Source organism: Pleurodeles waltl, chromosome 5 (assembly GCF_031143425.1).
Source record: "Pleurodeles waltl isolate 20211129_DDA chromosome 5, aPleWal1.hap1.20221129, whole genome shotgun sequence".
Lineage (NCBI taxonomy): Eukaryota > Metazoa > Chordata > Amphibia > Caudata > Salamandridae > Pleurodeles > Pleurodeles waltl.
In genome coordinates, this window is record NC_090444.1 from 70,635,820 (window position 1) to 70,647,940 (window position 12,121).

The 12,121-nt window shown below is 49.7% G+C and overlaps 1 protein-coding gene across 5 annotated transcripts in view; it reads right to left on the reverse strand.

The window, feature by feature from the left end:
- CAD (carbamoyl-phosphate synthetase 2, aspartate transcarbamylase, and dihydroorotase) overlaps positions 1–4,538 on the reverse strand; it is a 617,432-nt gene extending 612,894 nt beyond the window's left edge. For 4 of the 5 annotated variants that reach the window (XM_069233597.1, XM_069233596.1, XM_069233595.1 and 1 more), the window contains exon 1: positions 4,354–4,537. In XM_069233597.1, coding sequence (XP_069089698.1) covers positions 4,354–4,435 — 82 coding nt within the window. In that variant the 5' untranslated portion in view covers positions 4,436–4,537. Of the gene's footprint in view, positions 1–4,353 lie in introns of all 5 variants that reach the window. The other variant, XM_069233593.1, reaches the window with a different exon arrangement.
- Positions 4,539–12,121: the final 7,583 nt, after the last annotated feature.

The window sequence follows — 12,121 nt, forward strand, 5'->3', positions numbered from 1 at the left end:
ACTAATTTCAGGGACGGAAGCACTAAAAGTGGCAAGCTAGCCGGCATGTCAAGTATGCAGCGAAACATCCAAGTCCTGCAACCACCATGCACAAGGTGTCTAAAACCGACCACCCTTCAGAGTCTACGGGTTGACAGCACTGAGGCATGTGCGCACACATTGCACAGATGTGGAAATGCAGACACCTGTCTGACCTTTACAGGAGAGGCAGCAAGCACTGACCCACCAAGGAGTAGAGATGCTAAGGACTGTTACCAATATTGCACCTCTCCTCACGGGTGAGTATAAATTTTCACCAGACTATCGCGATAGGGTTTAAGGAGGGGGGTGGGGGAGAGATTAGGAATGGTGTGTTGGGTAAAGCTTCCTTCAGGACAGACGACTACAATCAAGCTTCTTTTGTTACAAGATATTGTTTCCATATAATAGCACAGGACACATGTAAAGTACTTCAACAAAAGGCTTCACGTCAGGTCAGTGCTAAAGCACTTCTGTTTGCACAATTGATAACCCAATACTCTATTCAGGGACACAGAGGTCGACTCTGAAGTGCTTCAGATAAGAGACAGCCTCTATTTACATTTCACGATAACACTAGTCGTGTCAGCGGACTGGGTAAACCACTGGGACAGGATAGCGCGTGTTCATTCACATTTTCTGATATATAGCAGAGGGATATAAACGCATGCTTCATTGTAACAAAACAAAAAAACCAGGCTGTTCAACACTTGCAATGTGCCTGTTCCTTGGGAGGGATTAATTCATGTAATTTATGGAGCAGTTTCCCAGAGAGGGTGCCCCGGGCTCATAGTCGTGGGCCCTTGCATAAGAACTCTGAGTCATGCTAATTTAAAGAAAGTTGGGGAAAAAAAACAATGCTTGCAGCTGTCTACAGAGAGGCACTTGATGTTCCATCTTCCTGAAGTGAAGGGGAGAGGTTTGAGGGCAGCAAGTCCAGTTTTGAGACATCAGGGAACTCTAACACTGGGAGATTAAGGAAGAAGCCACGATTAGTAAACATCAGTTCTATTAAACGATAGCCGACTCTCAAGGCACGGAGCAGGCTTGGTTACAGAGAAGACGCCGGGCATTGAGTCTAAGGATGCCCGGGAGTGCCTGCTGCTCCTCACCGGTAAGGCATGGGGACCAGGCCGCCCTCTGTGCCATGGGTACCCTTCAGCTGTCCATGGTCACGGCCAGGCCCCTCTAATTACTCAAGGTCCTCGAAAGGGGGCGATGCCCAGGGTCGCACCACCCGGTCTTGTTCTTTATTCTAGGGCTCTAGGCTCATTTTCTTTCACTCAGTCGATAGCTTAAAGGGGCGCATCCCTGAATCTACTTTAACTTGCACCTGTATATGGCCGAATATATATATATATATAACTTGAATCTACGTCACTTTGATTAACTGCACATTGTACTTGAAGCTTTTGCTTCTACTTAATGACCAAGTTCCAAGTTATTGCCGCACTACATGCAGTTTTTAAGATGTACTTGAATTTTGATTGTATACTACATAAAGGTAGGCAATCTAACGCACAGTATGAAACACGTGTATTCCGGGATGCACGACTTGTGTGAGACAGCTATTAATTAGCGTGAAGTGTTTATATACAAAACGTATTTCATGGCTCTGTGTCTGGTTTCTCCTGAAATAACCAATAAAGGTGGTTAAGTTCTACAGGGAACCACGTAAAGCATCGAATATATCTTACAGGGGGAGTACCAAGGCCCCAGCCGGGGGCATTTTCACTCTCTCTGACCAAGGAAATAAACTTAGCTGAGAGCTTCGCTTCACTCCAGTGACAGACAACCAGAGAACCATCTCCCTAATCTGAAGGAAAGCTTCCATCCACCGCCGCCTACGGGCGCTGCAGGCCGGCCGTGTCCCCACGTTACCCCGCTGAGCTGGCACGGTGCCAAGGCTCCTGAGACCCGGCCCCGGGGCACCAGCGGGTCCTCCAGGGCGGCCCCGGAACTGTCCACAAGGAAACGTGCTCAAATAAACGGAATATCCTTCCAGGTGGTAAATGAATGTCTGGGAGAGAGTAAACACCAGTCTGGCCACGTGGTGAGAGAGCAAGGGTCGGTGCAGGCTCTCGGGCAGGGCTTTACCTGGGCAGGTACCGAGCACCAATACGTCTGTACTTAAGAGTACTTCACTTCTACGTTATATTAAATATATTATTAAAAGAGTACTTCCCCCTTAAGTAGCCAGCAGGTACTCTGTGACAGAGAATACCTACTCTTTTCTATTTCACATTCAAGCACCGCACAAAAGAGATGCTGAAAATTATTTTCTTCCCCAAATCTGACCTCTGCTCCTGTGAGCCCCTGAAATATACACGATGTTGGCTTTACGCAGTCAGTGATTTGTGGGGGGCTCATCTTGAGAGCAGTAAGTGCATGTGGATTCTTCACACCTCAGGAGCAGCCACTGAGCCCCCCTCTCCTCCCCCTCAAAGGGGGAAGAAAGTTGGCAGTTAATACCCTTAGCCACATTATGGTTCCCCTTCAATGTCTCGGAAATAGAGGGGCTCCAACACACCCGCAAGCCCGCGTGTAAACACGACAGGCAGTGAAAACTGCGCCAATCTCGCGTCAGCCTTGGGGTGAACAATATGAAAAATTCCTAAATCCGACCTTCAATCTGGTGGGAGATATCACACCTTGGTGCCCGGTCCAAACCACCAGGGGCACCAACTAAAGGGTCATGGAAAGCCTCAAGTGCATAACAGCTGTAGATTGCAGGGACCAGGCTGGAGCTGAAATCAAGGCTGGCCAACTCCGGTTTGACAGCCGGGTCCTCCCTCCTGCCGCCTTCACAACCCCCAATTCACCCTCTGAAGTACCCTGAAACACGAAAGGTAACAAGAAGCAACCAAAGCATGCCGGGACGCCCGAGTCTGTCACTGTCTGAAGCAAGAGAGGGGGCCTTCAACGTGGCCCAGTCTTTGGCACTGCGGTCTACCTCTCTGCAGGTACTGGCCATGTAATACTGCTCCATTGGCAACCATATGGCCATCGAGTGAAACATCCGCTAGTTACATAATCAATCAGAAAGAGGCTGGCATCAGTGATGTTTGCCAGTATGCCTATCGAAATCATACTCTATCAGGCCAGACAATGTTCAGCCTGTAAGGGTGTCCTGGACTTTATGAGCAAGGTAAGCATCGGACGTCTCTGTTCAATCACTTTCAAAACCTGCTACCACAGCTCCCAATCCCACATAACGTACAACCCTGAGCCAAGGAGCCTTGGCGTTACAGAGGAGGGATGTGGCCTTAGTGTAGCTATACCACTGCAGGAGACAGACACAAGGAGACAAAACCTTGCAATACTCTGCATGCTACAGTACATACTCTAGGGGACAGAAACCTTTGTGACTAATAGTCAATATTTACAAACCTACCTTACTTTAAGACTCAGCATGTGGTGCACAAAAGCTTACACCGCAGCTATTGGGTTGACTGGAGCAAACTATGGCCGCCCACTGACCTCCTGTTACTACAGGGGTATAATTGTGCAACACCACCCAGCATGGCGGGTTATATACAGCCTGGCCTGCTTTACTATTCATGGACCACCCCGCATAAGCATGAAAGGGTTACTTATGGCATGCTTTGGCACAAGACCTTACAGGCATGCGAATCACTCCCTCGCACTAAGCATCCCCCAGACTGTCACATTTAGTTATTCTCAGGCTACATGGCATTCTTTAATGGGTCGTCACTGCTCGTTAGGAACAAGGACCGAAGTTAGCTGTAAACAACTTTAAGCATAGAACTGTGTTGTACTTTATAGAGTTTATGTTCAGTATTCGCAATACCAATAGAACTCTTTAAAATTAATAATGTCAGTGTTCACCACGGCTACCTGCCCATGGTCTACTTGCACTACCGCCAGACAGGCCTCTTGGCGCTATGAGAGCCCACCTAGGTACCTTGTGATGCGCACTAACTTTGAAAGCAATGAGGGGGGGTGGGGGGGGAGGACGCACTTTGACTCTTGCCCTTTATAAAACATCCAACATGCCCAGTGCAGGCCATCGGGGAGAACGTCTCTTCACCTTGCTGCACAATAGCGCCTGGAGGCGCGCGGGACTGATACGGGAGAAAACTAAAAGTAAATTCAAAGTTGGGGTAAGTGCCCGTCCCATACAGAATACACGGAACCTATGATGTGCTAGAGATGAGAATACAAGCTGAAGACGTGATAACCGGGAGGCGCCTTGAAGCCATCCTTCCAGGCACCCATCACACACCGACCCCGCGCGAACATCCCTCCCCGGGCCCAGCTTGAAGCTCCCGCAGCAGCATCCCCGGGCCAACGCCACCCGCACCCACGACTCACCCACTTCCCCGGACACCGAGACCGGGGCCCCGAAGGGCTGCCCCCGGAAGAGAGAGCCATCCTCCAGCTGCAGAGAGGCCATGGTTCGCGCGGGGTGGGAGAGGAGAGGCCTGCGCCGCCGGACACGTGTGGAGCCGCGAGAGAGCACACCCGGCACAACCTGCGCACACAGGAGAGAGGAGGGGCCACGGGAAGGGGCGGGGCCAAAGCATGCGGAGGGGAGGGGTCAAGAGGTAGAGTCGGCTGCTGATAGGTGGAGGTTCGTGAGAGATCACTCGGCTCAACCTACACACACACAGGAGAGAGGCGGTGCCAAAGGAAGGGACCGAGAGAGAGTGTGTACACCCCCCGCCCCTCAACCTGCGCACACAGGAGAGAGGCGGGTCGAAGGGAAGGGGCGGAACCAAAACATGCGGATGGGAGGGGTCCAGAGGTAGAGCCGGCTGCTGATAGGTGGAGAGGGGTCCAGAGGTAGAGCCCTGTTGATAGGTGGAGGTTCGTGAGCGAGCACTTGGCTCAACCTGCGCACACAGGGGAGAGGCGGGGCCAGATGCGGATAGGTGGAGCCTCGAGACACCACTGACTCAACCTGCGCACACGGGAGAGGGGCTCCCCGACCGAATCTGCACCCCCTACGTCAGAGGGGGCTTGTTCATTCAGCTGCTTCCTGAATGTTTCAGCTCGTGTGTCCGTCTCCGCTCCCCGAACGCGATGTTGCGCATGCGCGAGCAGTCACAGCAACACAGATTCAAACGAGGTGTTTAACCCCTTCGCTGCCAGGCCTTTTCCTTCTCAGGTGCCAGGGATTTTTTGGTCTATTTGGGGCTCTTCGCTTTTAGGCCCTCATAACTTTTTGTCCACATAAGCTACGCAAGCCAAATTTTAGTCCTTTTTTCCCCACATCCCAGGGATTCTACAGGTACCCAGACTTTGTGGGTTCCCCTGAAGGAGACAAAGAAAATTGCCAAAATGCAGCAAAAATTTAGTTTTTTCAAATAAGGGAAAAAAGGGCTGAAGAAGAGGGCTCGTGGTTTTTTCCTTGAAAATGGCATCAACAAAGGGTTTGCGGTGCTAAAATCACCATCTTCCCAGCTTTCAGGAACGGGCAGACTTGAATCAGCAAACGCAATTTTTCAAACCAATTTTGGCATTTTATTGGGACATACCCCATTTTAATGTAGACAAAATTTATAATTCACCAAGGGGTCATTTGTGTAGACCCTACAGTGTTTTCCTATAGAAATAACAGCATAAATAAAAAATAATAAAATTGACGTCCAAAAAACCAACTGTTTTTCTCCACTTTTTACTCTGTAACTTTTTTCTGCGATGTTAGATTTTTGAAAGCAATATACTGTTAAGTCTGCTGGACTCTTCTGGTTGCGGGGATATATTGGGGTTCTCGGTTCATGAATAACCCTAGGTACCCAGAGCCAATAAATGAGCTGCACCTTGCAATGGGTTTTCATTCTAAACCAGGCGTACATCAATTCATTTTCTGAAATATAAAGATTGAAAAATAGGTATCAAGAAAACCTTTGTGTTTCCAAAATGGGCCATGACAAAGTGTTGAGAAGCAGTGGTTATTTGCACATCTCTGAATTCCGGGGTCTCATACTAGCATGTGTTACCAAGCTCTCATGGCCCAAACGTAAAAACAAGACCCAAAATAATTAAATGTACTCTTGCTTGCCATGGGATAAGATGTTTTATTGTGCGGGGGAGAGCTGAAAGACTGTTACCCACTCCATTTGGGGTGGGGGTATAACCAGGGCCATACTGGTTGTTAGCCAACACCCCATTATTATTATTTTTAATTCCCTGGCATCTAGTAGACTTTCTGCCCCCCCGGGGTGTGTATCAGGGTTAATTGCCCCATATGCCCACTGGTGGGCAGGACAACTTTGGCCCCATTTATTTGGGGCGGGGGTACGGCCATAACCCCACCCTCTTATTTTGAAAAAAAAATCTTCACTGGTGGGCTTTCTGCCCCCCTTGGGGACCGATGGGCATTCTAAAAATATGCCGGTCTGTCCCCATGGGGGCGGGATACAGCCAACAGTAATATGCTCCCATGTGGAGCGACCCTTGCCCAAGGGGCTGCTCCCCCAAACAAAACACACACATACACACACACCAATTCCTGATGATTAGTGGTTTCTCCCCCCCGGGGCCATATTGGCCCTAAAAAAATGATCCGATGTACTCCCAAAGGGGGCAGAAATGGCCTAAATACAATTTGCCCCCCCCAGGGGAGCGACCCTTTCCTAAGGGGTCGCTCCCCATACATAAAAACATAAAGTAAATAAAAATATATATATATATATCCCTGGTGTCTAGAGATTTCTGCCCCAAAGGGGGGCATAAAAAGCCTAAAAATATTTTGCCCCCCTCTGGGGAGCAGCCTTTACCCTTTTAACTTTATGCATAAGTATGATTAAAAAAAATCCCTGGTGTCTAGTGGTTTCTGCAACTGAGGGGGGCTGGAATGTCCTAAAAATAATTTCGCCCCCCCCGGGAGCGACCCTTGCCTAAGGGGTCACTCCCCACATATAAAAAAAAAATGTCCCCAAAAATGTTTTATCCCTGGTGTCTAGGGGTTTTTCTGCCCCCGGTGGGGGATGGGGGGGGAGGCAGAAATGGCCTAAAAGTAATTAGGCCCCACCGGGAGTGACCCTTGCCTAAGGGGTGGCTCCCCACATATAAAAAAAAATAAAATAAAAAAAAAAAAGTTATCCCTGGGGTCTAGGGGTTTTCTGGCCACCCTGGGGGCAGATCGTCCTAATTATATTAGGCCGATCTGCCACCGTGGGGGCAGAAATGGCGTAAAAATGTTTTGCCCCTCCTTGGGAGCGGCTCTTGTCCAAGGGGCCACTCCCCTTATGAGTTCCCTGGTGTCTAGTGGTTTCTGCCCCCCTGTGGGCAGTAATGGCCTAAAAATAATTTGCCTCCCGGGGGGTGACCCTTGCCTAAGGAGTCGCTCCCCACATACCAAAAAAATAAAAATAAACAAAAAAAATATATCCCTGGTGTCTAGGGGCTTATATTAGGCCGATCTGCCCCCATGGGGTTGGTGGGGCCGGGCAGAAATGGCCTAAAAATATTATGGGCCCTTAGGGAGCGACCCCTGCCCAAGGGGCCTCTCCCCTTATGTGTCAGCATGATAAAAAAATAAAATTCCCTGGTGTCTAGTGGTTTCTGCCCCCAGGTGGGGCAGAATTGGCCTAAAAATAATTTGGCTCCCCGGGGAGTGACCCTTGCCTAAAGGGTCACCCCCACACATAAAAAAAAAAAAAAGATCCCTGGTGTCTAGGGGCTTTCTGCCCCCCGGGGGCAGATCGGCCTAATTATATTAGACCGATCTGCCACCAGGTGCGGCAGAAATGGCCTAAAAATAATATGGACCCCTAGGGAGCGATCCTTGCCCAAGGGGCTGCTCCCCTTAGTACCTAAAAAAAAAATCCCTGGTGTCTGGTGGCCATTTCGGCTGCCCAATCGCATTGCGATCGAACAGCAGAAATGCTGTGAGAGACAAGAAAGGTAAGGTCTTTCCTTTCCTTTCTTGTCCCTCCCACCCTACCTCCCGGTCAGAAGAGAAATGCGGAAGCATTTCTCTTCCGGTGTTCTAGCTGTCTGCGCATTCCCGCCTGTCTGCGCATTCCCATCTGTCTGCGCTCCCCCTGATGTCAGAGGGTGCTCAGAAATACCGCTGCTGCCTGTATGTTTGAGCTTGTACGTCTGTCGGTGCCTCCCCAAACGTGATGTTATACAGGCATATCACTGGATGAAATACTTATCCTACCAAGGTCACACAAACTGTCCAATAGTCGCAGAGGACATGGATGCTGCCCTAGCACGATCTGCTCCGGCACCAGGCCAGGCCAAATTGGGCCCAGTAAAGGAAGAACGGGTTGACGCCGTCCAAGGATGCTACAACCAGCCGCATGTGGCTCGACCACCGAGACTGGAGGAAAAGGGGTACGGTAGCTGTGGTCTAGAGCACCGGATACCAGGAGTATGCCCTGCCAAGGGAAAGAACTGCTCCAAATGTGATAAGCCCAACGATTTTGCCAAAGTTTTCCGAGGGAGGTGGCCCAGATCCATGACCACGTTGGTCCGGAAGGCAGCAATAAAGCAAATTATGCCAGACAATGGCACTGGGATGGTGGCGGTGGACGCATACCCAGGCAACAAACCCTACTAGGATGATGAAGACAAGGAGATATTTGTTGTTTCGTTTGCCGACAGGTTGGACCAGAGGTGGAGGCCACCACCCATGTGTACCATAAAGGTAAATGGCACGACAGTGACTGTGCTCATAGACACTGAGGCGTCGTAAATGTTATGGATGTGAAACAATACAGCAAGATATCTCCCCCACCAGAGCTCACACCATGCTGGACCAAGATATATGCCTATAGGGGCGTGGACCCGTTACCCCGGCGAGGGGCGATAGAGGTTACTGTTGGTAGTGAGCGCCGTTCGACACGTGCCAAATGCCATGTGTTGGAAGGCAAGAAAGGAACCCTTCTCCGATGCCACACGGTGGAAGACCTGGAGCTAGGGTTTTTCGCCCGGCAAGTCCACGACTCCCTGTCTGAGGCGGTGCTGGCCCACTTCCCGGAGTTGTTTCAGGGGCTAGGAAAACTGAAAGGAAAGTAGTTCCAGTAACATGTTGATCCTGTAGTACGACCCATTGCCCTAAGGCACCGGCAGGTGACTTTTCACTTATGACCCCAGGTGGAGAGTGAACTACAGACAATTGAGGAGTGGGGGGGTCATAGAGAAGGTGACCGGCCCGACGCCCTGGGTGTCGCCACTCATCATCGCCCCAAAGCCTAAGCAGCCTGACACCATTCGCCTGTGTGTGGACATGCGCCTTCCCAACATTGCCATAAATTGAGAACGCCACATCACACCCACCATGGACGATATTGTTGTGGATCTTAACAGGGCCCAGTGGTTCTCTAAGTTGGACCTATACTTGGGATACCATTAGTGGGAGCTAACCCCAGTAAGCCGGAACGTCACCACATTCTCAACCCATGTGGGGCTGCGACGTTACAAGTGCCTTAGCTTTGGGGGCTCTTCGGCCGTGCAGATCTTCCACAATGCCATCTGGGAGACACTGTCCGGTTTGACCGGCGTCATTAATCTAAGTAACAACATCTTAATTTTCTCCAACACGTTAGAGGAACATCAAAAACAGCTGAGAGCCACTCTCCAGAGGTTAGCGGAAGCAGGACTAACTTTGCACCAGGAGAAATGCGCCTTGTACCACAACTCCATTTACTTTTTTGGCTACATCTTTTCAAGGGAAGTTCTGAAGGTTGACCCCAAGAAAGTAGAGGCCATCCAAGGAGCAGCCTTACCTCGCAACGCCACTGAAGTCAGGAGCTTCCTTGGTATGGCAACGTACTATGGGAGGTTCATCCCCAATCTGGCCACACTTGCCGAACCTCTTCGACAGCTCACGAAGGCCAACACCCCCTGGGAGTGGGGCATAGAAGTGGACAAGGCGTTCTAAGCAGTCAAAAGTTCACTGTTGGACTATGTGGTCATGGCATACTTCCAACCGCACAAGAGAACGGAAGTCGTGGTGGACTCCAGCCCCATTGGGCTCAGAGCGGTATTGCTGCAGGACAGAGCCACCAGCAGTGGACGCCAGTGGCCTATGCCAACAGGGCCCTCTCGGCAACGGAGGCCCGGTATGCGCAAATTGAGCTGGAAGTGCTGGCCATACGACGGGCCTGTCAGCATTTCAACTTGTATTTTTGAGGGCATGAATTTATGATGGTTACTGACCACAAACCACTGGTATCCCTCTTTGCGGGCACGGCCCGAATTGCCCCGCCAAGAATTGAAAGGTGGGCGGTGCTCCTCCAGCCCTACCGGTTTTACATTGTCTACTGGCCTGTAGTCAACAATCCTGTGGATTACTTATCACGCCATCTGTTGCGGCCACGCTCGCAGGTAGAAGAAGAGGATGGACGGACAGAAAGTTTCGTAAGCATGATTGTGAACCTAGCATGTCCCACAGCGCTGATGGTGACGGAGATCACTGACGCCTCAATCCGAGATGCAGTCATCGGCTGAGCCAATCAGTCATGGAAATGTTTCCTTGACAAGAAGCACAATTTTGACTCTGAGGAGCGCAAGACGATGCAGTGGATTTGGAATGTGAGGCCTGAAGCTCTCTGTGAGTCCGTGTTCTGCCATTTAATGGAGTTTGTTTGACCAATGACTTTGTGTTTCACCACTGCGCATATTAGTTGCTCAATGTTCACCAGTGGCACATTGTATGTTTTGTTTAGTTGAGCCGCCTATGGGCTTTGACATTGCATTAGCCATTCCATTCTGTATTCTGCCTATTGGCTTTGACATGCTGTATTCAGTCTAGCCGCCTATTGGCTTTGACATTGCATTCCTATTGGCTTTGACATGATGTATTCAGTTTAGCTGCCTATTGACTTTGACATGCTATTAGATATTCTGCCTATTGGGTTTGACATGATATCATATATTACATTTTGTATTCAGCTCCGCTGCCTATTGGCTTTGACATGATATTATACATTGCATTTTGTATTCAGCTCAGCTGCCTATTGGCTTTGATATGACACTAGACATTGCATTTGATATTTAGGTTAGCTGCCTATTGCCTTTAACATGGAGTTAGACATTGGAGTTGAGAATCCAAGCTGTATTTTTCCAAGCTGTGTTTTTGCACAAGATGAACCAAGATGTTTTTCTCACAGTAGACTAGACCTGATAAGAGAGGGTACACTGGTTGTTTTTCTCTCCGCTTGAGCCTGGGAAGAGGAGAAGTCTTGGAGACCTGGCCAGTCTCCAAAGACTTACTCAGTTTTCCCGAGTCTGAGAGGAGGGGGCACACCTTTGTAACGAATGTCACAGGCTGCAGAGATTCAGATTCGAATCTGCCTGACTTCGTGCTGGAGCTTGGCGCCAGCTGCCAGCATCCCGTGTGGATAGATGAATCTCTTTCTCGCAGCTGACAGGGAGTCATCAGCTTGCATACCCTAGAAAGATGAAGCTGTAAATAGTTTCCCACACGGTGAAGTATTTGTTTTGCTTTGCATTCAATATCTTATAAATATAACCTGCTGTGTATATTGCAAACTGTGCATTAACGTGTGTTTGAAAGCTACTAATTCGTCATTCATAAAAAATTGCAGTTGGGGAAGAATTAACAACAATAAAAGTCTTCTTTGAACTCAGAAGTGCATTTCTGGTGTGTTATGTTAGTGCTTAAAACTAGATAAAAGCAGAAGCACTACAGTCCGGAAGGCCTTCCTCTCCAGGGCCAGCACTTAGTAATACCCCGCAGTCCACACCTTAGAGTTGTAGAATAAGCTTACCAGGGTCATCAGGGGACAGCGAAGACTAAGGCCTGTTTGCGTGAGAAGGTGTGGTTCCCCAGGATGGACGCCATGGTAGATGACCTGATACCAACAGGTGATCCCTGTGCGATCACCACTCGAGATCCTGTCCTTGCTGCAGAGATGACCGAACCGCCCAGCACTCCACCATGCCCCCGGGTAAGCCTGGATTTTGGTAGTTTTCCTGATGGCTGGCTGACGGCTGTCATGACTGACTTGTGCGCCCGGTTCCCGATGGCCCCGGTTTGTCCACGTCATTTGAGCACGTCCATCCTGTCTTGGAGAAGGTTTTCGCTCTCCTGGGTCTGCTGGAGGACATAACAATGGACAATGGTCCTCCAGTTCACGGCCAGGAGTTTCAGGTTTTG